Source organism: Dasypus novemcinctus, chromosome 3 (assembly GCF_030445035.2).
Source record: "Dasypus novemcinctus isolate mDasNov1 chromosome 3, mDasNov1.1.hap2, whole genome shotgun sequence".
In the NCBI taxonomy this organism is placed as follows: domain Eukaryota; kingdom Metazoa; phylum Chordata; class Mammalia; order Cingulata; family Dasypodidae; genus Dasypus; species Dasypus novemcinctus.
In genome coordinates, this window is record NC_080675.1 from 30289233 (window position 1) to 30307768 (window position 18536).

Consider the following 18536-nt stretch of genomic DNA (forward strand, 5'->3'; position numbering starts at 1 on the left):
AGATAACCAATAATAGGAATTTATGCACTGCTTACTATGTGCCAGGCACTGTCCGTAGACTTTGCAGGTATGAGCCTGCCTTATGAGGTAGGGTCTCTTATTACCCCCATTTTACAGATGAAGAAAGAAAGGCCCTTGAGCAAATCCTCCAGCTCAACCCAGGCATCTGGCTCCAGAGCCCATGCTCCAACCCAGGGGTCGACAAACTTTTTCTGAAAAGAGCCAGATAGTAAAATATTTTGGGCTTTGTGGTCAGATGGTCTCTGTCACAACTACTTAATTCTGCCCTTGTGGTGCAAAGTAAACAAACAAGCATGGCTGTGTTTGGATAAAACTTTATTTACAAACAGTGAAATCTGAACTTCATATCATTTTTGCAAAATAGGAGCCTTCTTTTGATTGTAAAAGCTGTTCTTTGCTCAAGGCTATAAAACCAGGTGGTGAGCTGGATTTGTCCCCTGACTGTACTTTAGCTGACCCCTGCCCTATCCTGCCTCTCAGTATATAAACTTTTATATATGGAAAGAGCTGGAACAGTTAGACTGGCACAGACCAAGTGGTCAATGACCGTTCAATCCTTTTCCCTTCCGTAATCTCAACGTCTCTCTTACACGTTTACGAGGAAGCACCCTGAAGAGTTGCTTAGGAAGGGTGAGTGGCAGCGTCCTCGGTGGACAGCCCTGTTGAACCAAGGGGAGGGGCGACTAAACTTTAACGTGCATACACTTAGGGCTCTTGATGAAATGCAAGTTCTGATTCTGTAGGTCTAGGGTAAGGTGGGAGATTCTGCTTTTCTCACAAGCACCCAGGGGATTCTGCTCTGGGGGTCACCCTGTGAGCACAAGGTTCCAGGGCGCTGCCTCTGTAACCATAAACACAAGCCAGCCTCTTCAGACGCCGCCTTCTGACTTGGGGTTCAAAACAGTGTTCCTCAGGCCAGCTGAGCTACTCCCTGGGGACAGGGCAGGACAAGGACAAGTAATTTCCCCTACCCCTCATGCCCCCACCCCCAAGGACAGCCTCGAGATGACTTCAACTGAAAGGGAGCAGCAACATGGGGCAGAGATCAAGAGGGGCGGGCGCTGCGGCAACGGCAGCCCCAGGCCTCCTCAGGGGCCTGGGAGACAGGAGCCCCTCCTCCCCGGACCGCGGGCTCGGCTGGACCGCAGCGCGAGGCCTATTTCCTCATCGGGCCTCTGAATAACTAGGGCACTTCCACAAGGTCACAGTTATTCATTTAAATTCCAGCTCTAATCAGCAAGCAGAGCCGGAGAAATTATCCCTTTTGAGGAGAGAGGCTGCCACTGGAGCACCATGAACAGCCCCTCCTGACTGAACCGGGAGGCCTGGGGGGCAGGGAGAAGGGGTCTCACAGCCCCAGGCCCCAGCGCTATTCCCTGCCTCCCAGCCCCTTCCTCCAGTCCAGTCTCCTCACCCCAAATGACTTCCTCTCCTCCTGATAGACTCCAGAACAGGCGAAGGGCTAACAACAGATTAGGGAACTCCACGCTGGGACTGCCCACCCTGTCCCACAAACAGCCCAGGGAGACAAACGACAAATCCCAACAGGCCAGGAGTACAGCAGAAGCGTGTGACAGGAGTCCCCTCCGGGCCTCAAAGGGGTTACTTGGCCCTGGAGATGTCCCTTCTCCTCTCTGTGCCTCAGTTTCCTCATCTGAAAAGAGATTTGCCTCCCTTGGATGAGATATCCTTTGAGCCCCAACAGATCTGGGGACCCTACAGACTTACGCTGCCCCTGCTGCTTGCGGCCACACTTTTGGTTCAACTAATTATTTTTTGAGGACCTCCTCTGTGTCATGCATCATGGGTGGAGCTGGGAATGCACCTTTAGACACAGCCCTGCCCATGGCCCTGCCTTGGAAATGGCTAGAAGAAAAGGAGCACAGGTTTTGGAGTCAGGTAGAGCTGAGATTAGGTCCAGGGCCTACCACTACCAGCTAGAGACTCTGGGCAAGTTCCTGAATTCCTTTCCTTCGTCTTTAAGGAGGATCATCATACCCATCTGGAGGGGTTGATGTGAAGAATTAAATGAGAGGATGCACGGAAGGCTCCAGAGCTGAGCCACAGTCAGCACACCATAAATGCTTATTGCTACTTTCATTATTCTGAACCTCCTTCCCAATGCCTGGGAGAAGGGGCTGTGGGTTTCCCCACGTGGACATCAAATGAAACCCACCTGCCCCTTCTCACCTGAGTGTCCAGGACCCTCTCTGTGTCTCCAGCATGTCTGCGTGGTCTTTGCTAAGGCATTGCCTCCCAGGCCTCATCGACTGCCTTTTACAGGAGGGTTTCTTCTAACCAATCTCCACATGTAAAATTAATCAATTAATCAATCATCCCTTTACAGTCTTCCAGCAGACCCTGGGTAAATAGTTACATTAGCTCATAAAATCCCCAATTTGTCTTCCTGAGGGGAGAAAGAAAAAAAAAAATCAGAGAACCACTAAAGGCTTCTAGTTTCAGAGGCACCCGCAACTGGTTCCAGATTGCCTGGCCAAGGGCTCAGAGAGGCGGGAGGCTGCCGGCCCACCTAGCCAGGGCCGCACCCCGGGGCTGCCTCCAGCCCCACCCAGTGCCACGAGAAAGGGCCTCAACTAGTGATGTGCTTCAGGCTCAGGAACCACAAAAAACCAAGCGTTTGGTGGGGTGCTGGGACTGGCATCAGGCCTTGAAACCTCAAGGGCAAAACAAAAAGTGCAAAATTTGGAGTCTGTAGCCTGGGATTCTGGAAGACCTGACACGTCACTTAACCCCCCACCCGCCAGGCCTCCCCTTCCTCAGCGGTAATACGGGGTTCATGCTACATCCCTCCGAGGGGCGTTATGAAAATAAAATAACAGAGGTGAAATTGGGATGGGGTTGTGTCAGGCAAGTTCATTATTGTTATCTGAGGAAGGCCACCCGCAGACCTCCACCCTTTGAGAGAGATGGAGTGCAGCCTGTGGACTCACGGCAACTCACTCCACTGTGACGTTTCATCCATGGCTGCAGCCAACAGGGCATCTGCATGAGAATTAGAAAAAGGTGTCCCAGTGGACAGCCGCTGCCCCATGGGCACAGGCTTGGCATGAGGAAGGGAGGCTTGATTTCAGCCCCAACTCTTGTTTTCACCCGGGTGCCTCTAGGCGAGACTCAATGTGTACAACTCTATTGGTGACCCCAGGACAAATCTCTTCAGTGAACCAGAGGAGGCGGGGTAAGGCAAGAGGCACTTGGATATACAAACTTGGGGCGTTGGGCTTACGCCCTCACCTCTTTCAGGGATCCAAGCAAATATCAACTTATCGGAGAGGTCTTCCAGAAAACCCTCTATGAATGAGTAACTCCCCAAACATCCTGTCTTTAATCTACATCTTCTTTACCCTGTCTTAATTTTCTCCATAGCACTTATCACCTACCACCTGATACTTTGTATTTATATGGAGAGAATTATAATAGATATATGTGTATATAATATGTGAGTATATATGTATACATATGTGCATATATATTATATATATATAGAGAGAGATACTTTGTTAGTTTGTCTGTCTCCCCCCACAAGAATAAAAGGTCTATGAGGTTAAGGGTGAATGTGTTCTCTTTTATTCACTGTTTTATACCCAGTGCCTAGAACAGTGCCTGGTGCATAGTAGATTCTTGACAAATATTTGTTGAGTGAATGACTGAACTCAAATTTTATTAAATAGAAGGAAAGTATTTAACAGTGCTATGAAACACTGTGCTGTGCTTTGGATCAAATGCCAATGATTTTCATGGTAGGGTACAGGAAAAAAAAAAACAGAGAAAAGACAAACCCCTTATTTAGCTAGGTTAGCTAGGAACAACTGTATTATTCTCTTATGTTGTGCAATATCCCATATAGAACCATGACAGAAGGCTCCTCAACTGATTTGTTGATTATTTCAGATATTCAAAAACAATAATGGAGAAATCCAGTTAGAAAGAAGGCTACTAATAAAGAAAATGCCACATTACTTCTTAGCAAAATAAATAAACAAACAATAATCTCATTAGGAAATACAGGGTCTTAAATCATTGAAAATTGTCAGTCACAGGACCCCAGCACGTTCCAATGGAATATATATGAGCTTTTGATTCAAAAAGTCCTAAATTCAAATTCCAGTGCTACCAATGACTCGCTCTATGACCTCAGGCAGACTGCTTAACCTTTTGGGCCCTATATTTCCTTCATACTAAAATGGTTATAACAATACCTATTTCGTATTGATGTTATACAGATTAAATGTTAAAAGGACTAAATAAGCAAATGTATGTGAAAGTAACTAAGAAGATATACTCTTCCTATTTGGTAGAGTTAATCATTCTTCTTAACTTAAAATTCTAGCCTGTTTAGAATGGTCTTTAAACTTAGTCCAGAGGATCATCTGACTCTTCTTAGGTAGAAACTGTTGGGTCATCTCATTTGAGTGTGTGTATACATAAAATGTCTAAAAAGAGGACTCTGGATGAGTATGCGTTTAATTTAAAGAGAGAAATGCATAATTACCATAAAGATAGTTCTTCCATTTGTCCATTAAAGAAAACTGTTCCTCTTCCCTTTCTTTTCTTCTCTTTCTTTCCTTCCCCTCCCCCCCCCCCTTTTTTTACAGTGAGCATGTATTATTTACATAACCAGGGGGAAAATATTGCTAATTTCATTGTTGAAAAGATATGACATTCCTTAGAATAAAGAGAAAGAAACCTTTCTTCACCCACATCATATTTTTCATGCTGTTTGTCATAGCTTCAATTTTCAACCACATGAAGCTACAGAAGATAAGCATATTTATAGAAAGCAAGGCAAAAATGCTTAAGTTGGAGATTATATATCTTGAGAACATCATGAAAAAATATTTTTTTAAAATGCTCATTTCCCATTTTCCTTGATTCACCCAGAAACATTAATTAAAATTGCTTTTTTCAAGTTTGGGAACCATGTACCTTTGGTTTCAAATGGTTCTTCATAACCAATATGAATCCATCAACTCAAGCATTTCTTCTTACAAACATAAATCAATGAAAATATATTTAGATTATGTCCTATATACAGTCTGTAGTAAAAGGTCTCATTCAGAGTCATTCAAACCATGCAGAAAGGACATTCCCACAACAGCTGTGCAAACACAAAGACTCACCTGGACCTTGACTGACATCTGTGGCAGCATTTTCAAGGGTAGGGAAAGGGAGAGGAGAGAAGGAGAAAAAGGAAGAAGAGTATTAGCAGCACACAGACACACACAATACAATATGCCCTTGCATGACTACTAACTTCATGCAAGACCCCAAAAGTGCTCAGCTTCTGAGCACTTAGCTCTACCTTCACCCAAAAACCACCCATGCAAGCCGAAGGGCTAAGCTCCCTTTTCACTGTGCATGTAGCAAGAGGGGTGAGTTTCACATCTGTCCGGAAAGACATCATCCTGGAATCAGATAGGGCTCCCAAGAGCCAAGCAGACCGGAAACCTGCAAGAATATTGGTTAAAATATTCTGGTTGACTTCTGCACACTGACACCAAAACAAATCTTCCTTCCCTCCAGGTACCAAACACTGGACATGAAGTCAAGCAAGATTTCCCAGCAGAGAAAAAATAATAATAAACCACTCCCTTGAAGAACAAAAAGAAGAGGTAGAAGAAGGAAGAGCAAGTGCAGCGTTATTCACCACATAGGAGTGAAGGACACAAGATCACAAAACATTTATCATTTCCTCCCTCCCCAGTGTTCCCAGCAACCATTCATCACAGACAGCAGTGTGTGTGTGCATGAGATTGTGTGAGTAGATAATTCAAATTGAAATTCTGGCTCCCCCTTTAATTTTTCTCCTTGCTGTTCACCTCATCATTAATGAAAGGAATTGCCATTTGAAATCACTTTTGACAACTCTAAATAAACACCCAACCCTGGGAAGGCTGACATTTGAATTAAGCCAATGAACTTTCAAAAAATGAAGAACTGTTCACTTTCATCATCTCCATGAACAGCACAATTTCCTCGACCACCGTCAAATGTGAAATCAAGTTGTACCTGGGGAACTTAACCAAGAGCAGTGCAAGGCACTGTTTAAACTCCTAGCCCCCACTTGCCAGTGCTCCAGAGAATGCGCTAGAGCAGAGGAGAAGGAACAATGGGCTGCCTCTGGAAATCCTGGACATTAGGATCATGGAATGATGGATCTAGGGTAACCATAGACATTATCTAGTTTAATTCTTGCGTGTATAAGATGGAGGATGAAAGAGGTTGAGAGACTTCCCCAAGGCCACACAGCTAGTTAAGGCAGAGTTTAAAGACCCCAGATCTCTTGAATCCCACCCAGTTGGTTGTTCATTCCATTGAAACCCAGGCTTTCAAGGGCATGTGGACCTGAATTCAGCTTGCAGTCTAAAGTGATTACGCTAAAGCCATGGGGAAGCTGAATGGGAGTCTCCTAGTTCCCCGTGAATGGGTCATGGTTTATTCTCTGTGCTTCTAATTTGCTGTCTGAACAATGTGAGCAAAGTTCTCCAGGTCAATAATGAAAACACCCACAGTTAGATTTGTTAAGCTCAGCCAGATATTAGGGCTCCTACCCCAGGCAAAGCCAGGCCCCAACTGACTGGGCTGAGCCCCTGCCTCCAGGAGGGGCATACCCATAGCAACAGCTGTGTACTTCTCCAGCCCTTTCCCTGTATTCCTCAGAAGCTGTATCTGCCCTAAAAGACTTCTAGAGAGCTCTGAGTCAGCCCTCAGCCACACCCCCTTTCTGGTTTTCTGTAGAGTTAGATTTAGGGATGGAGTGGCAGGAGGGAGGAAGGAAAGAGGCGAGATAGAAGAGGTGGGAAGAGAAAACATGCTGCATAAATAACTAAGCAGGACCATTAACTGTGACTGATGGATTGCCTGGAATAGTGGTCGTTAAAGCACCCCCTAATTAAGCAGGATATCAAACTATTTCCACGTGGCGGAGTTCTGTGGCACCAGCAGCAACACCATTGTTTGTAGAAATGCACTCCTTGGGGGTATCAAGACACAAGGGAAACTGGACACCTTGGAACCCCAAAGATCTTTCAACACCAATTAGTAGCTCATTTTGGCACTGCCGTTTCAAACTTAAACTTTGGAGACAAACAGGCCTGAGTTCAAATCCCAGCCTTCTCTGCAGCTTTTGGCCAGTCATTGAATCTCTAAAAGTCATTTTCCTCAGCTATAAAGTAGGGATAAAAACAAAGACTCCCTCGTGGGGTTGTTATGAGAATTAAATGAGATTAAATGCTTGTAAAGCACTTAAAACAGAACAAGGTATACACTGCATAAATGCTAGCTGCTGTGATTGTTATCATTCTGAATTACCACAAAAGGAAGTACCAAAACACATTGACCAGATGGTCACAGGAGCACCAAGAGACTGCAGGAATTAAATAGTATTTTGTTTGGTGATTTTGGTTCAGATCTTCTACTTATGAATGAAGCCCCTGTTCTAGCTTTCTGCCCCCCTCTCTACAATGTGAAGTGGGGAAAGAGGGGAGTCAAAGGATTCTCACCCAGAATCCTTTGCTGGGCGAGCAGGAATAGAGATCAAAACAAAATCCATTCTTATTCCTTTTGTTTTCCCTCTGCAAGCCTTAATTTGGCCCAGGGCCAGTCCTGCACATAAAAATATAGCATCTGCTCTTGCCAAAGAGGGTACAAGGCCACCATGGACAATCCCCTTTAACTGGGGATCTGGGTCCAAACTCAGTTCCTGGTTGTGACACCAACCTGGAGGCAGCTCTGAGCTTTAAGCCTGGTTTTAGGAACAGAGACACAGGATGGCATGGCCCCTGCCTCAAGAGCAGTGGGTGATCTGAGTCTCTAGACTCTATTAGGACCAACACAAATGAAATGGCAAAGGCAGGTGGATGGGGTTGGGGAGCAGAGCCTTGACAGTGTTAATTTGCTGCACAGTTCACCCTCCTGTCCCACTTGTCTTTGTAACTATGTCCCAGTTGACCCCCTCCTCACTCTCAAGCCATGTGACTGGGTAGAATTGATCACCACCTCAGTCCCAAAGATAGGCATGTGACTCAGGTTGGGTCATCAAAATAGTCTGTCTCCTGGACGCAACCAGCGGGGGACAGGCATGTGACCCAAGCTGAGTCAATGAGTTTTCCCAGGGAATGTTGCTAAATTATCAAAACTGGGGCATTCCCTTTTTTCTAAAGCAATGGTTCCATCTTTGTTGCCATGTAGAGATGGCCCAACTGAAAATGAGGCCAACACAGAAGTGTTTCCTGGTGGAATAAGGGGGTGATGTCATCCCTTGCCCCTCTGTCCATAAGCAAGTGCTTTAACATCTCTGAGCCTTAATTTTCTCCTCTGTAAATGGAGATACTAAAAGTACCCATCTCAGGGAGCTGTATCAATCGAGATCACCTATTCACTGCTCAATACCTATTTCCTGAGCTACTATTATAAGCCAGAGCCTGCTTTAAAGACTGGTGATGCAAGCAGTGATAGAAGCAGGCCACATCCCTGCTCTCATGAAGCTTGTGTTGTAACAGGAGAGAGAAACAACAAAAGCATGGCCGTATCATATAATGTCAAACAGTGGTGAGTGCTATGAAGAAGGAAAAGCAGGTGGAGAAGCAGAGGAGGACCCTGTGTTTGAGAGAGAAGTTGAAAACGGCCTTTTTGAGGAAATAATATTTGAGTTAGTCTGTGAAGAAGGTGAGGACAGAGACTGTTCAGAACAAATGCAACAGCTCTAGGTGGCCGCCCTGGCCTCAGTGGCCTCCACTGCTGGCACAGGCTCGCTAGCCTTGCGCCCTCCCGCTCCCATCCGCCTAGGTCTGACCACTCGTGCACAGACCTTGGCGGACAGCAGGTGCTCAAGAAATACCCTTGAAAAAGAAAAAAAAGAATCAAATGGAAACTAATTCGGGCCCAATCGGCAGCTACCCCCCATAGGGCTGCCGAGCTCAAACCGGGGGAAGCGAAGCAATAAAGAGCTGAAACTCGCCAACACCTTCACCCACGCTCTGCAGCTTCTTAACCAGGAAAGAAGCCAACGAGGCCATTGCCACTCGGACCCAGTATCCCACGGATACTAATTGTGCCTTACAGAGTAACTTCAGCTTGTTTTGTTGTTTTGTTCTGTTTTGTTAAAGTTCTAAGGAAACAATTTCCTGACGTTTGGGGAGATGAGGTTCTTGTAACTACAACGGGGAAAGAGGAAGCCTAAGCCCCCCATCTGCCCTGGTGCACCGCTGCGCCAGGGACTCCTCCCACCCCCCCGCATTTGGACAAGGTCTCATCAGGCAGAGGGCCAGGATTTCTCCCCATTCTCTGCCTCAAACACCCCCACACCCTTGGATGAGCTTCAGGGGGTGGGGGGACTGCACAGCCAGCATCCTGGAGGCGAGTCCCAGGCAAACCTTCAGGGACCCCACCTGGTGAACTCTGCCTTGGGTCTGACCTATTTTCTAGGGGAGAAAATAGAATATAGATTTAAATGCAGTGGCGCTCTGGAAAACTACAGGCCAGCAGTGTGAGAAAATAAAACAGCAGTGGGTGGGGCAGAGGGAGGGCTGGCGCAGGTGAGGATGCCATGTTCCCTGGGTCAATCTCATCTGGCTGTCAACTGCCTTTTCTGCTGCAATTTGACCCCACTTGTTTTGGGTTTTTTTTCCAAATGCACAAGCACACATATTTCCTCTGGCCAGTCTTGGGGCCCCGAGCTGCTCTCCCACACAGGACCCCAGGCTGTGTCAGGATAGAGACCATGGACAACAGGAGAAATGGGGAGGCAGCAAGGCAAGGGGTCAGAGTGGCTGCACCCAAGCTCTACAGTTTCCTTCTGTATGATAACCTGGTACCCTCTCATCCTCTCATCCTCTCAGTGCTGTAAACAAAGACATGTTCAAGTTGGAACCCTGGACCTGTGCATGTGAACTTAGCTGTAAACAGGATCCCAGAAGATGTTATTAGTTTAAATGAGGCCAACTAGAGAGAAGGGAAAAGAGTACCAGCTATGTACGGCAGGAGGAGCATAGATAGATTGAGAGGTGCTTAAGTTTGTTTATTGTTTATTATTATTATTATTAGAATAATGAAAGTTCTATAAGAACGACTGAAGTGATGAGCACACAAATATGTGATTACACCAAATACCACTGATTGCACACCTGATGGATTTATGTTTTATTAATATGTATCAATAAAATTGATTAAGATGAGGCCAAGATGCTTTAGGGTGATGCTTTAGGGTGAATCCTAATCTAATATGACTGGTGTCCTTCTAAGGGGAGAAAATCTGGACACAGCCACAGAGAGAGGAGAAAGGATGTGTGTGATAGGAGCAGAGACTGAGTTGTGCTCCCACAAGCCAAGGAATACCGTGGACTGTGGACCACCCACCAGAAACCAGGGGAGAGGCACAGAATGGATTCTCCCCTTTAGGGGTAAGCACGGCCCTGCTGACACCTTGATTTCAGTCTTCTACCCTCCACGATCATGGCTTAATATATTAAGCCAACTAGTCCATGGTACTTCCTTACAGCAGCCCTAGCAAACTAAAACAGGATAATGGAATTCCCTGCTGAGACTGGTTGAGGGCTTTCTACATGCTAGGCACTGTTCTAAGTTCCTCAGAGCAATCCTATGAGTAGGCACTGTTATCACACCGTTTTACAGAGAAGGAAACTGAGGCAGAGAAACTTAGATAACTGGCCCAATGTCACACAGCTGGTAGAACCCAAGCCTGACCTGCCAATCCAACTGAGGATCCCTCTCTCACCCTCTGTTAACCACTCTGCGGGCAGCATCACCCCTCAGAGGGCGAATGTGAGGATAAAATGGGGTCATGTCTACACGTTCCCGGCACACAGCAATGGGAATCATAATGAAGCGCACATGTACCGAGACTTCTCTGTGTGCCGGGCACTGGGCACTGTGCCACAAACCTAACAGGTGGGAGCATTATCCCATCTGACAGATGAGGAAACTAAGACTGGGATAGGTGCTCTTTTAATATCAATACCTCCAACTAAGAGCGGCACATCAGAGAAGGATCCAGTTGTATTTCTGAGTAAAAGAGCAAACCAGGGCAGGAAATATCTGAACCACCCAGCCACTAATTAAGGATAAGAATATTGGGTGTCTCACAGCAGAGAGAAGGTCCAGCCCAGGGTAGAGGGAAGGGGCGAAAAAGCAGTAAACCCACAGGCCTGGACAACTGGGGCTCTGGTCTGGGTCCCCTGGCCCTTGCCCGCCACATCCCACCCCAGGAACTGAGTCCAGAGGGCCCCCAAAGCAGACCACCCCCTTGGATGTATACTCTGGTGTCAGGAAGGCCAAGGGGAAGATGTTTGCAGAGGCCGTGGGCGACCACCGACATGCACGAGGGGCTCCGTGGTGCAGGGAGGCTGGCCACTGGCTTCCGAGCTGCTTGCGCCCAGCCCACAGCTTTCAGGGCAGGTCTTCCGCTGGATTATACTGGACCAGACAATGAAAGGCCAAGGCAGCACCTCTGCTACCGTCTAGCCTCTCTCGCCCCCAGGGAGAATGAATATGAGGCTCTTCCCTCTTCCCCAGAAATAAACACAGAATTTTTTTTTTCTTAGTCTAGAACTAAAGCAAACTTCCAGCAGCGAGGAGGCTGGGTTTCCTGCAGTCCCAGGCTCTTTTCTGGCTCTCTGGGTCTAAGCTCTTCAAACACAGTATGGCAGTTTGACATTATTCATGAATTCCAAAAAGAGGGATTATGTTTGTAAACTGGTCTGTTTCTCTGACTGTGATACCCTTTGATTGTATTAGATTCAGCTGAGCCACCTTTGATTAAATTATGTTAAGGTTATATAGCCGTGGTGGTCTATATAAATGGACACTCAAGCAAAAAGATTCACACAGAAGACGTTATGGAAGAGGAGAGAACTTGGTCATTTCGATCCTGCCATGTGACAGAAAGGAAAAGGATCAAACAGCTAAAGCCCTGGGAAGAGAGATGAGCCCTATGCCAGCCTACGGCTGAGATTGGGAGAAGCTGGGCCCGTGGCGTCTTAAGAGGAAGAAGGAAGGAGAGACCAGGCGGAGGTCACCCACCACCTTGCTTCAACATGTAGCAACAGACTTTGGTGAGGAAGTAACCTTGAGTTGGACTCTTTAGGGCCTTGTAACTGTAAGCTTCTACCCCAAATAAATATCATCTACAAAAACCAGCAGATTTCTGGTACTTTGCACCAGCATTTCTTTGACTAACACAGACAGGAAGAGTTTTCTCTCCACAAAAGACCCGAGAACCCATTTTTGTGCCTTTGTAGAGAACCAAGCCCCCAAACCCTGGCGCCGTTTGCTTTTGTTCCTTGACACTAATAACCCCAGATCGCAAGGTGGAGCGCAGAGGAGCCGCGGTGTCAGGTGCAGCCAGCAGGGAAGGCAGAGGCAGGTAGAGGAGCAGGAGGAAAAGCGGGAAGGAAGCTCCTATAGGCAGGTCGCTTCTGTGCCCAAAAACCTCTGGGTGCTCTAAGATAGTTGTAGTGATTTGGCCTTGAGGACACGGAGCTTGATGGGCAGTTGGGAGAAGAGGCAGTCCAGATTCAAAGATCAGTGCAAACAGCCTTTGTTAATGCTTTGGGGAGTTTTGAGCACAGAAATAGGGGCCAGACTGGAGTTTGAATCCTGGCTTTGCCTCCTGGAATCAAAAATATTCTTGACAAATTTCTTCGCTGCTTCTTCCTCATCAGCCACCAGGGAATAAAGGCAGTGACTCAGTTCTGCTTGAAGCACCTATGTATTCCTACCGTACTCTGAGGAATCACAGTGTAAACCCCAGGGCTTAAAAGGAAACTAGGATTAGGGACAACACCCAGAACTTTCATCAGTGACACAGAGAAAGATAGGCAACTAATAAAGAGGGTAGCACAGTTTTACACGTTAAGTGGTTAAGCAATAGATAAATACTGTGATAAATATGGCACTACCTGAAGTTTGCTTGTGGAGGCAGGTGTCGGGAGGGTCGCAGCTTGTGAGATACTGTGCGGTGGTAGGGGAAGGTTATATGAAGTCGGAGAGAAAGTTGTCACGCCAGCTGTGGATGGGTGTGGCTCCCAGCACATGCACTGTGCTGGTAGATGTTGGAGGGTATGTGAGTGTGTGATACATTCCCCAGCAGCTCAGTTCAGCTGGGTGCAGTTTTCTGCCTTCACCTAGTGTTTCTTGGGGATAAAATCATGTATAGGCAAAAGCAAAATTCTCATTATGCTCAAATTGTTCCCTAATACATCAATCACATTGGAACAAATTTACATTTTCAAACCAGTGCTATAGCAGAACTGACTGTACCTAATTTATATGACTGTCATGAGGATCTGATGTGATTGTCCTCACAAAGTGCTTAACACAATGCCAGGCACAGAGTAAACACTCAATAAGTGTTCATTGATATTATTATTGTTAATGTCTCTGCCAGTTTGGTGACACAGCCCTTGTAACTCAAAGTGCCAAGTTGAACTTCTATCAACCTGGTTTGAGCCGTGCAAACAAAAGGCATCTCTAGATACATAATACTACCTCCGGGTTTAAGGTTCTCAGAATGTTGGGAAGGCTTCCAGCTTACTGTAAGCCTTTGATTATCCCCACCCTTTTTTGTTCCCATTGTGAGTCCTCAAGTCTGGTTGAAAACAAAATAGCTAACATTTATTGACCACTTTCTACATGCCAGGCTTCAACCTAGGCACTGGAGACTCAAAAAGACTGCCCTGGATGCAATAATAGGATGGCTGTATATGACCAACTATTATCACGCTTAACATTAATGGGGCATTCAGGATTGACAGAGAATGCTTCAGAGTCGTTGAAGACACCTTAAAGGGGCCCCCAGAGAATGGAAAGCAACAATTACATGGCGAGAACTCTTTTGTAAGACATCTCACCATAAACTGGCCGGTGGTCAGAATCACACCCTGGAGGGTTGGACTCTTTGGGAGGCACATAGCTCAGCAGAAAGACCATAAGCATTGAGCTAAAATACCAACTATGGTATTCATTATATGACCTTGGATAAGTTACTTAAAATCTCTGAAATTCACCTGTAAAATGGAGATCAGTATATCAATTTCAGACTTATCAGGAGGATGAAAAGAGGCAAATAAAATGCCTCAGGACCTGTCTGGCACCAGGCTCAGTATACATTAATTCCCTTTCCTTGGATTGGTAATTACTTGGAGTACTGTGTTAAGAAAGGGTCTGAGGGTCATGCTTGATTAGCAATGTCTGCCAAAGACTTGAGAAGGAGGAGGACACATGTTGGTTCCCTGTGCTTAGGGCTTTCAACCATGGTTCCTGGTGACCATGGAAAGCAAGGAGCCCTACTAGGAGGCTCTCTAGCTGCTGAGCCCCTTTCAGCATGTCTGCTTTCCTTGCACACACTCCCCTTTCTCTCATTTTCAGAAAATGAGCAATGTTGATTTTTCCCCCTTGTAAAGCAGGGGGACTAGAACAGGGTCTGCTCTAAACTTGAAAGAATCCCTTGTGAGTCTGCAAATCATACATGTAACCTACTAAGTAGAATCAGTCCTGTTCTAAAGGGCACAACCAGACTCCTCCGGGCCAAGAAGAAGTTCAGAAACGCAGGCAGGGAGGAGCCCACTTCCAGAGCCACAGCGACCAAGTCAGCGGAGAGGAAGAGTTCCCAGAAGGAACTGCACTTTTGGGAAAGCCCAGAGGATCCAACAATACACTTTTTTGAGTTATAATTATTATTAATCATCATCTTTATCTTGTAATTTCTATGGTACTGTAATTAAAAGCAGTTAAAAACAGTTTTTAAAAAAGGAGGGTAGTGTTTATGTGATTATTTCAGAGAGAACAGACTGGAGGAGAAGCAGAGAATTTTGGAAGAGGAAGAGCCCTAGGATGTCAAGCAGATCCATGCCTTTCATTGTGTAGGTTCCTTCCATCACTATAATTCGCGGCACATATCCATGTCCCGGGGACAGGGACAGGCACTGGGGTGATGGCAGGTGAGCAACACAGACCCTACGCTACTGGAGCTTAGAGTCCAGCTGGGGAGATGGCCCACAAACAGTCAGACAAATCATTTTTAATTTATATTTGTGATCCATTGCACAGAATACTGTGAGCCCAGAGGAGGAAGATCCAACACAGGAGAATTTTGCAGCTGGACCCCATTGGCTGAACCACATTCCAAGTCACATTCTAGTGCCTTGCTTTTACCACCATGCCATGCTTGGGGCACCAGTACCCTGACAGAGGGTCTGGGAGAAGAATCCAGACACTGAAAGTATGCTGTGGCACCTGGAAAGAAAAGCAAGTGACCAAATTGCTGAAGCTTCTGTGGAGGAAAGACAAAGTGAACTTGGAGATGGTGCTGTCTTCCCCGACACTCACTCATGCATCTTGGGAGTGGAAAATGCTTCCAGTCCCCCTAGAGTGGGGTCCTAAATGCTAAAGTCCTCAACAATCAGGCTAACAAGAAAGAGGGAGGAGAGGCTGCCCCTGACACGAGTTAGAAAGGGCAGAGAATGGGCGGTTTAGAGCCACCGCACAGGCTGAGCTCTAATCTATCCGCTGTACTTGGCTTTGGAATTAATCAAACGAATCCCTTGATACATCTGAGGCTGTTACTAGACAACACTAATATCCCCCTTAGAGTAATCCAGACAAATACTTTGAGAGGGGGAGTCCCAAGTGGCTGGAAAACAGACCACTTTCATGTTCACACGTATCCAACACAAGAACACAGCACGGGCACCCCCTCCCACCCCTGCCCTCACCCCCACCCCCAGATGGCAGTTCCCAGCAGCACCATCAGCTTCTGCCCTGATTGCTTCAGGCAAGGGAGACGAACCGTAGGATGGGTGAAATCAGGCCTGGATTTCCACCCCTCCCTAACTCTGCCACTGACCTAATTTTCCACAAGAGAGGATTTTTCCTTTTCAGTCCTGCTTGTTTGTAAATCATGCCACCCCACCGCACACACAGCTCAAGGTGGACCTCTCTGGGAAGCAGGGAGAAGCCATGAGGCTTTCAACTGTGGCTTCTGCTGCCATTTGGGCATGGGGGGATCAGTGGCGATTCTGTTAGGGTCAGAGGAGGGGTTGGAAGGCAGAAGATAGAAGGAGGGACACACGCTCTCAAGATACCAATTTTATATTCCTCCCTCCTTCCTCTGCCCTTCACTGAACTAGAATTACTGGATATTCTACACCGACCCAACAGACTAACTTCATGTTTGACCTTGGGTATGTCCTTAGTCCTTTTGGGTCACTGTTCACTATAAATAAGGCAGGATATTTTGACCCTGACATTTTGACCCCTCAAGTATGTTTTGGACCCGCTGAAAAACTGTGAGAAAAGGGTCTGACTTTAAGTGTAGAAGGAAGATGTGGTTCTTCCAACTGCAAAAACTGACCTGAAAAAAATGAGACTTGTCAGGAAAAAAATCAACACCAAATAAAATTGACAACAGCTAAAAATGCATGTGGTAAAAGTTGTTACTGACTAAAAAAATTGAAGAAAGAATCAAACATTCTTGACAAAACTTAGACCTGCAAATCTGATGTGAGAAAATTGGACGTGGTAGAAATAACAGCCACAAAAGAACATTCACAATGGTGGAAGATATAGAGGGAAAATTTGATAGACACACACACAAAACTGATCAACAAGTCAAATCTTCATTGTAGAAAACACTTGGAGCAGAACTGATCTTGTTAAAAAGACTTCAGGAAAATAAAAATGAATTGGAAAATATATAAAATGGTTTTAACTCTACAGAAGAGAAAACAGATCAAGAAATTACATGAGCACCACATCATTTGCTCCTAAAAAGTATTCCCTTGATAAAAATGCTTCAGTGTTTGTACAATTTTGATTATACCAACATAGAGTTAAAGTGTCTTAGGATCCAAACTGCACAGTCCAAACACCTTGATAAATGTTGAATAAAAAGAAAGGTGATAAGTTATATGATTCCAGGGGTTCTCTCCAGATGCATTTTTTGAAAAAAGATCAGAACAGAAGTTGAACAAACTCATAAAAATACTTTACTCAAGGAAGATAGCCTGGGAACCAGCTATCATCTGCAACCATGGCTCTCAGAACAAAAGATTTAAAGTAATTTGGAAACAAAAGAGGGTAGCTATATTTTTATTTTGCCTAGGAAAAAAAAAAACACAGGTATTTCATGTTTCCATTTTTTCTTAAAAAGAAAGGCCTTTTAACACCCCCCCAAAAAGGCATAATCTCAGAATTGAACAAAATAATTGAATGAGACTTTACAAAAAGCTTACTACATTATGTCTATTTTCCTTATTTTCCTGAAGAATGGTGAAACTTCATTCTAGCCCTCTGTTTTATTATTAGGCCGAACACAGTTTGGGAAGTCTCTCTGTGCTTCAGTTTCCTCATCTATAAAATGGGGATAGAAGGTAAAGCTTTACACAGTGCCTGAACCGTAGAAAGTTTTTCATACGTGTTAGCTTAAAACCGAAGAAGCAAAGGCCATTCAGAATTTCAGGCTGAGCCCCCTCAGACTCCCATTACTCCTCCAAGCTGAGCATTCTATAGATGTTCCAGAATATAAATGCCACTGGTAACAAGAGCTGAAGAGCATGGACTGATCAGGGAAACCCCCTGCTCCTCTTCACAGACCAAGAAAACACATTGTGGCAGGTGGGGAGGTGCTGGGAGGGAAAGCTGCGAAGGAGAACGTAAGCACCAGGAAGAAAGGGCAGCTATTTGGAAAAGCTCAAGCTGATCTCTGGGCTGTGGGTGGGAGTCACGCTGTGCCGCTATTTGAGGAACAAGTTTCTTTAGGCTGGCAGCAAATGATACTCACTGTGGCTTGCTTTGTCTCGGCAGCCCTTCCTCTTCACCTTCTCTACAAGAATTGCCCTTAGAGAAAGAATCTACCCCCAAATCCTCACCTCCAGAGCTCTGAATTCTGGAGGAAGTTGTCCATATGTATGCCTCCCCCAGACCAGAGCAGCTGCCCTCACCCTGTTACACTGACACCTTCTCTCTTCTCCTTCTGCAGTCCTTTATCCCTCCATCCATCCATCCCTCCATGCACACATCTATCCATCTATCCATCCACCCACTCACCCACCCTATGTTACCCATCAACCATATTCTAAAAGACATAGCTCCTGCCCACAAGGATATTAGCCTAGTCCACCCTGTCCTTAAGATAAGCAAGTGGCAATGAACATATTGCTCCATTGCTTTCTCCCTCTTCTTTCTCACTTTTCATGTCACCTCCTCAGCGAGGCCCCCCCAACCACCCTTTTTCTCATGTGATCTCTTCTCATAGTATTAGTCTTTCTCACAGAACCCTGTTCTTTCCTTCTACAGCACTCATCACAATTATAGTCGTATATTTACCGGCTTATGTCTATCATATCTGTATTTGCCACTAACTTGTAAGGTCCAGGACAGGGGCACTATAGCTGTTTCAAACATCACTGACTGTGCTTGGCAATCAATATTCTTTCGAACCAATTGATTCTCCTTAGTCTCAGCAAGGTTAGTGGAATGGA

The 18536-nt window shown here is 45.7% G+C and overlaps 1 protein-coding gene across 31 annotated transcripts in view; it reads right to left on the bottom strand.

The window, feature by feature from the left end:
* Positions 1-18536, bottom strand: part of NRXN3 (neurexin 3) — a 1657938-nt gene that overhangs the window by 1544588 nt on the left and 94814 nt on the right. For all 31 annotated transcript variants that reach the window (XR_011648289.1, XR_011648295.1, XR_011648286.1 and 28 more), the window contains one exon: positions 5160-5177. Coding sequence is in view for 19 of the 31 variants with exons in the window: in XM_058292898.2 (XP_058148881.1) it covers positions 5160-5177 (18 nt within the window). In the remaining 12 variants the exon portion in view is untranslated. The remainder of the gene's footprint in view (positions 1-5159; positions 5178-18536) is intronic.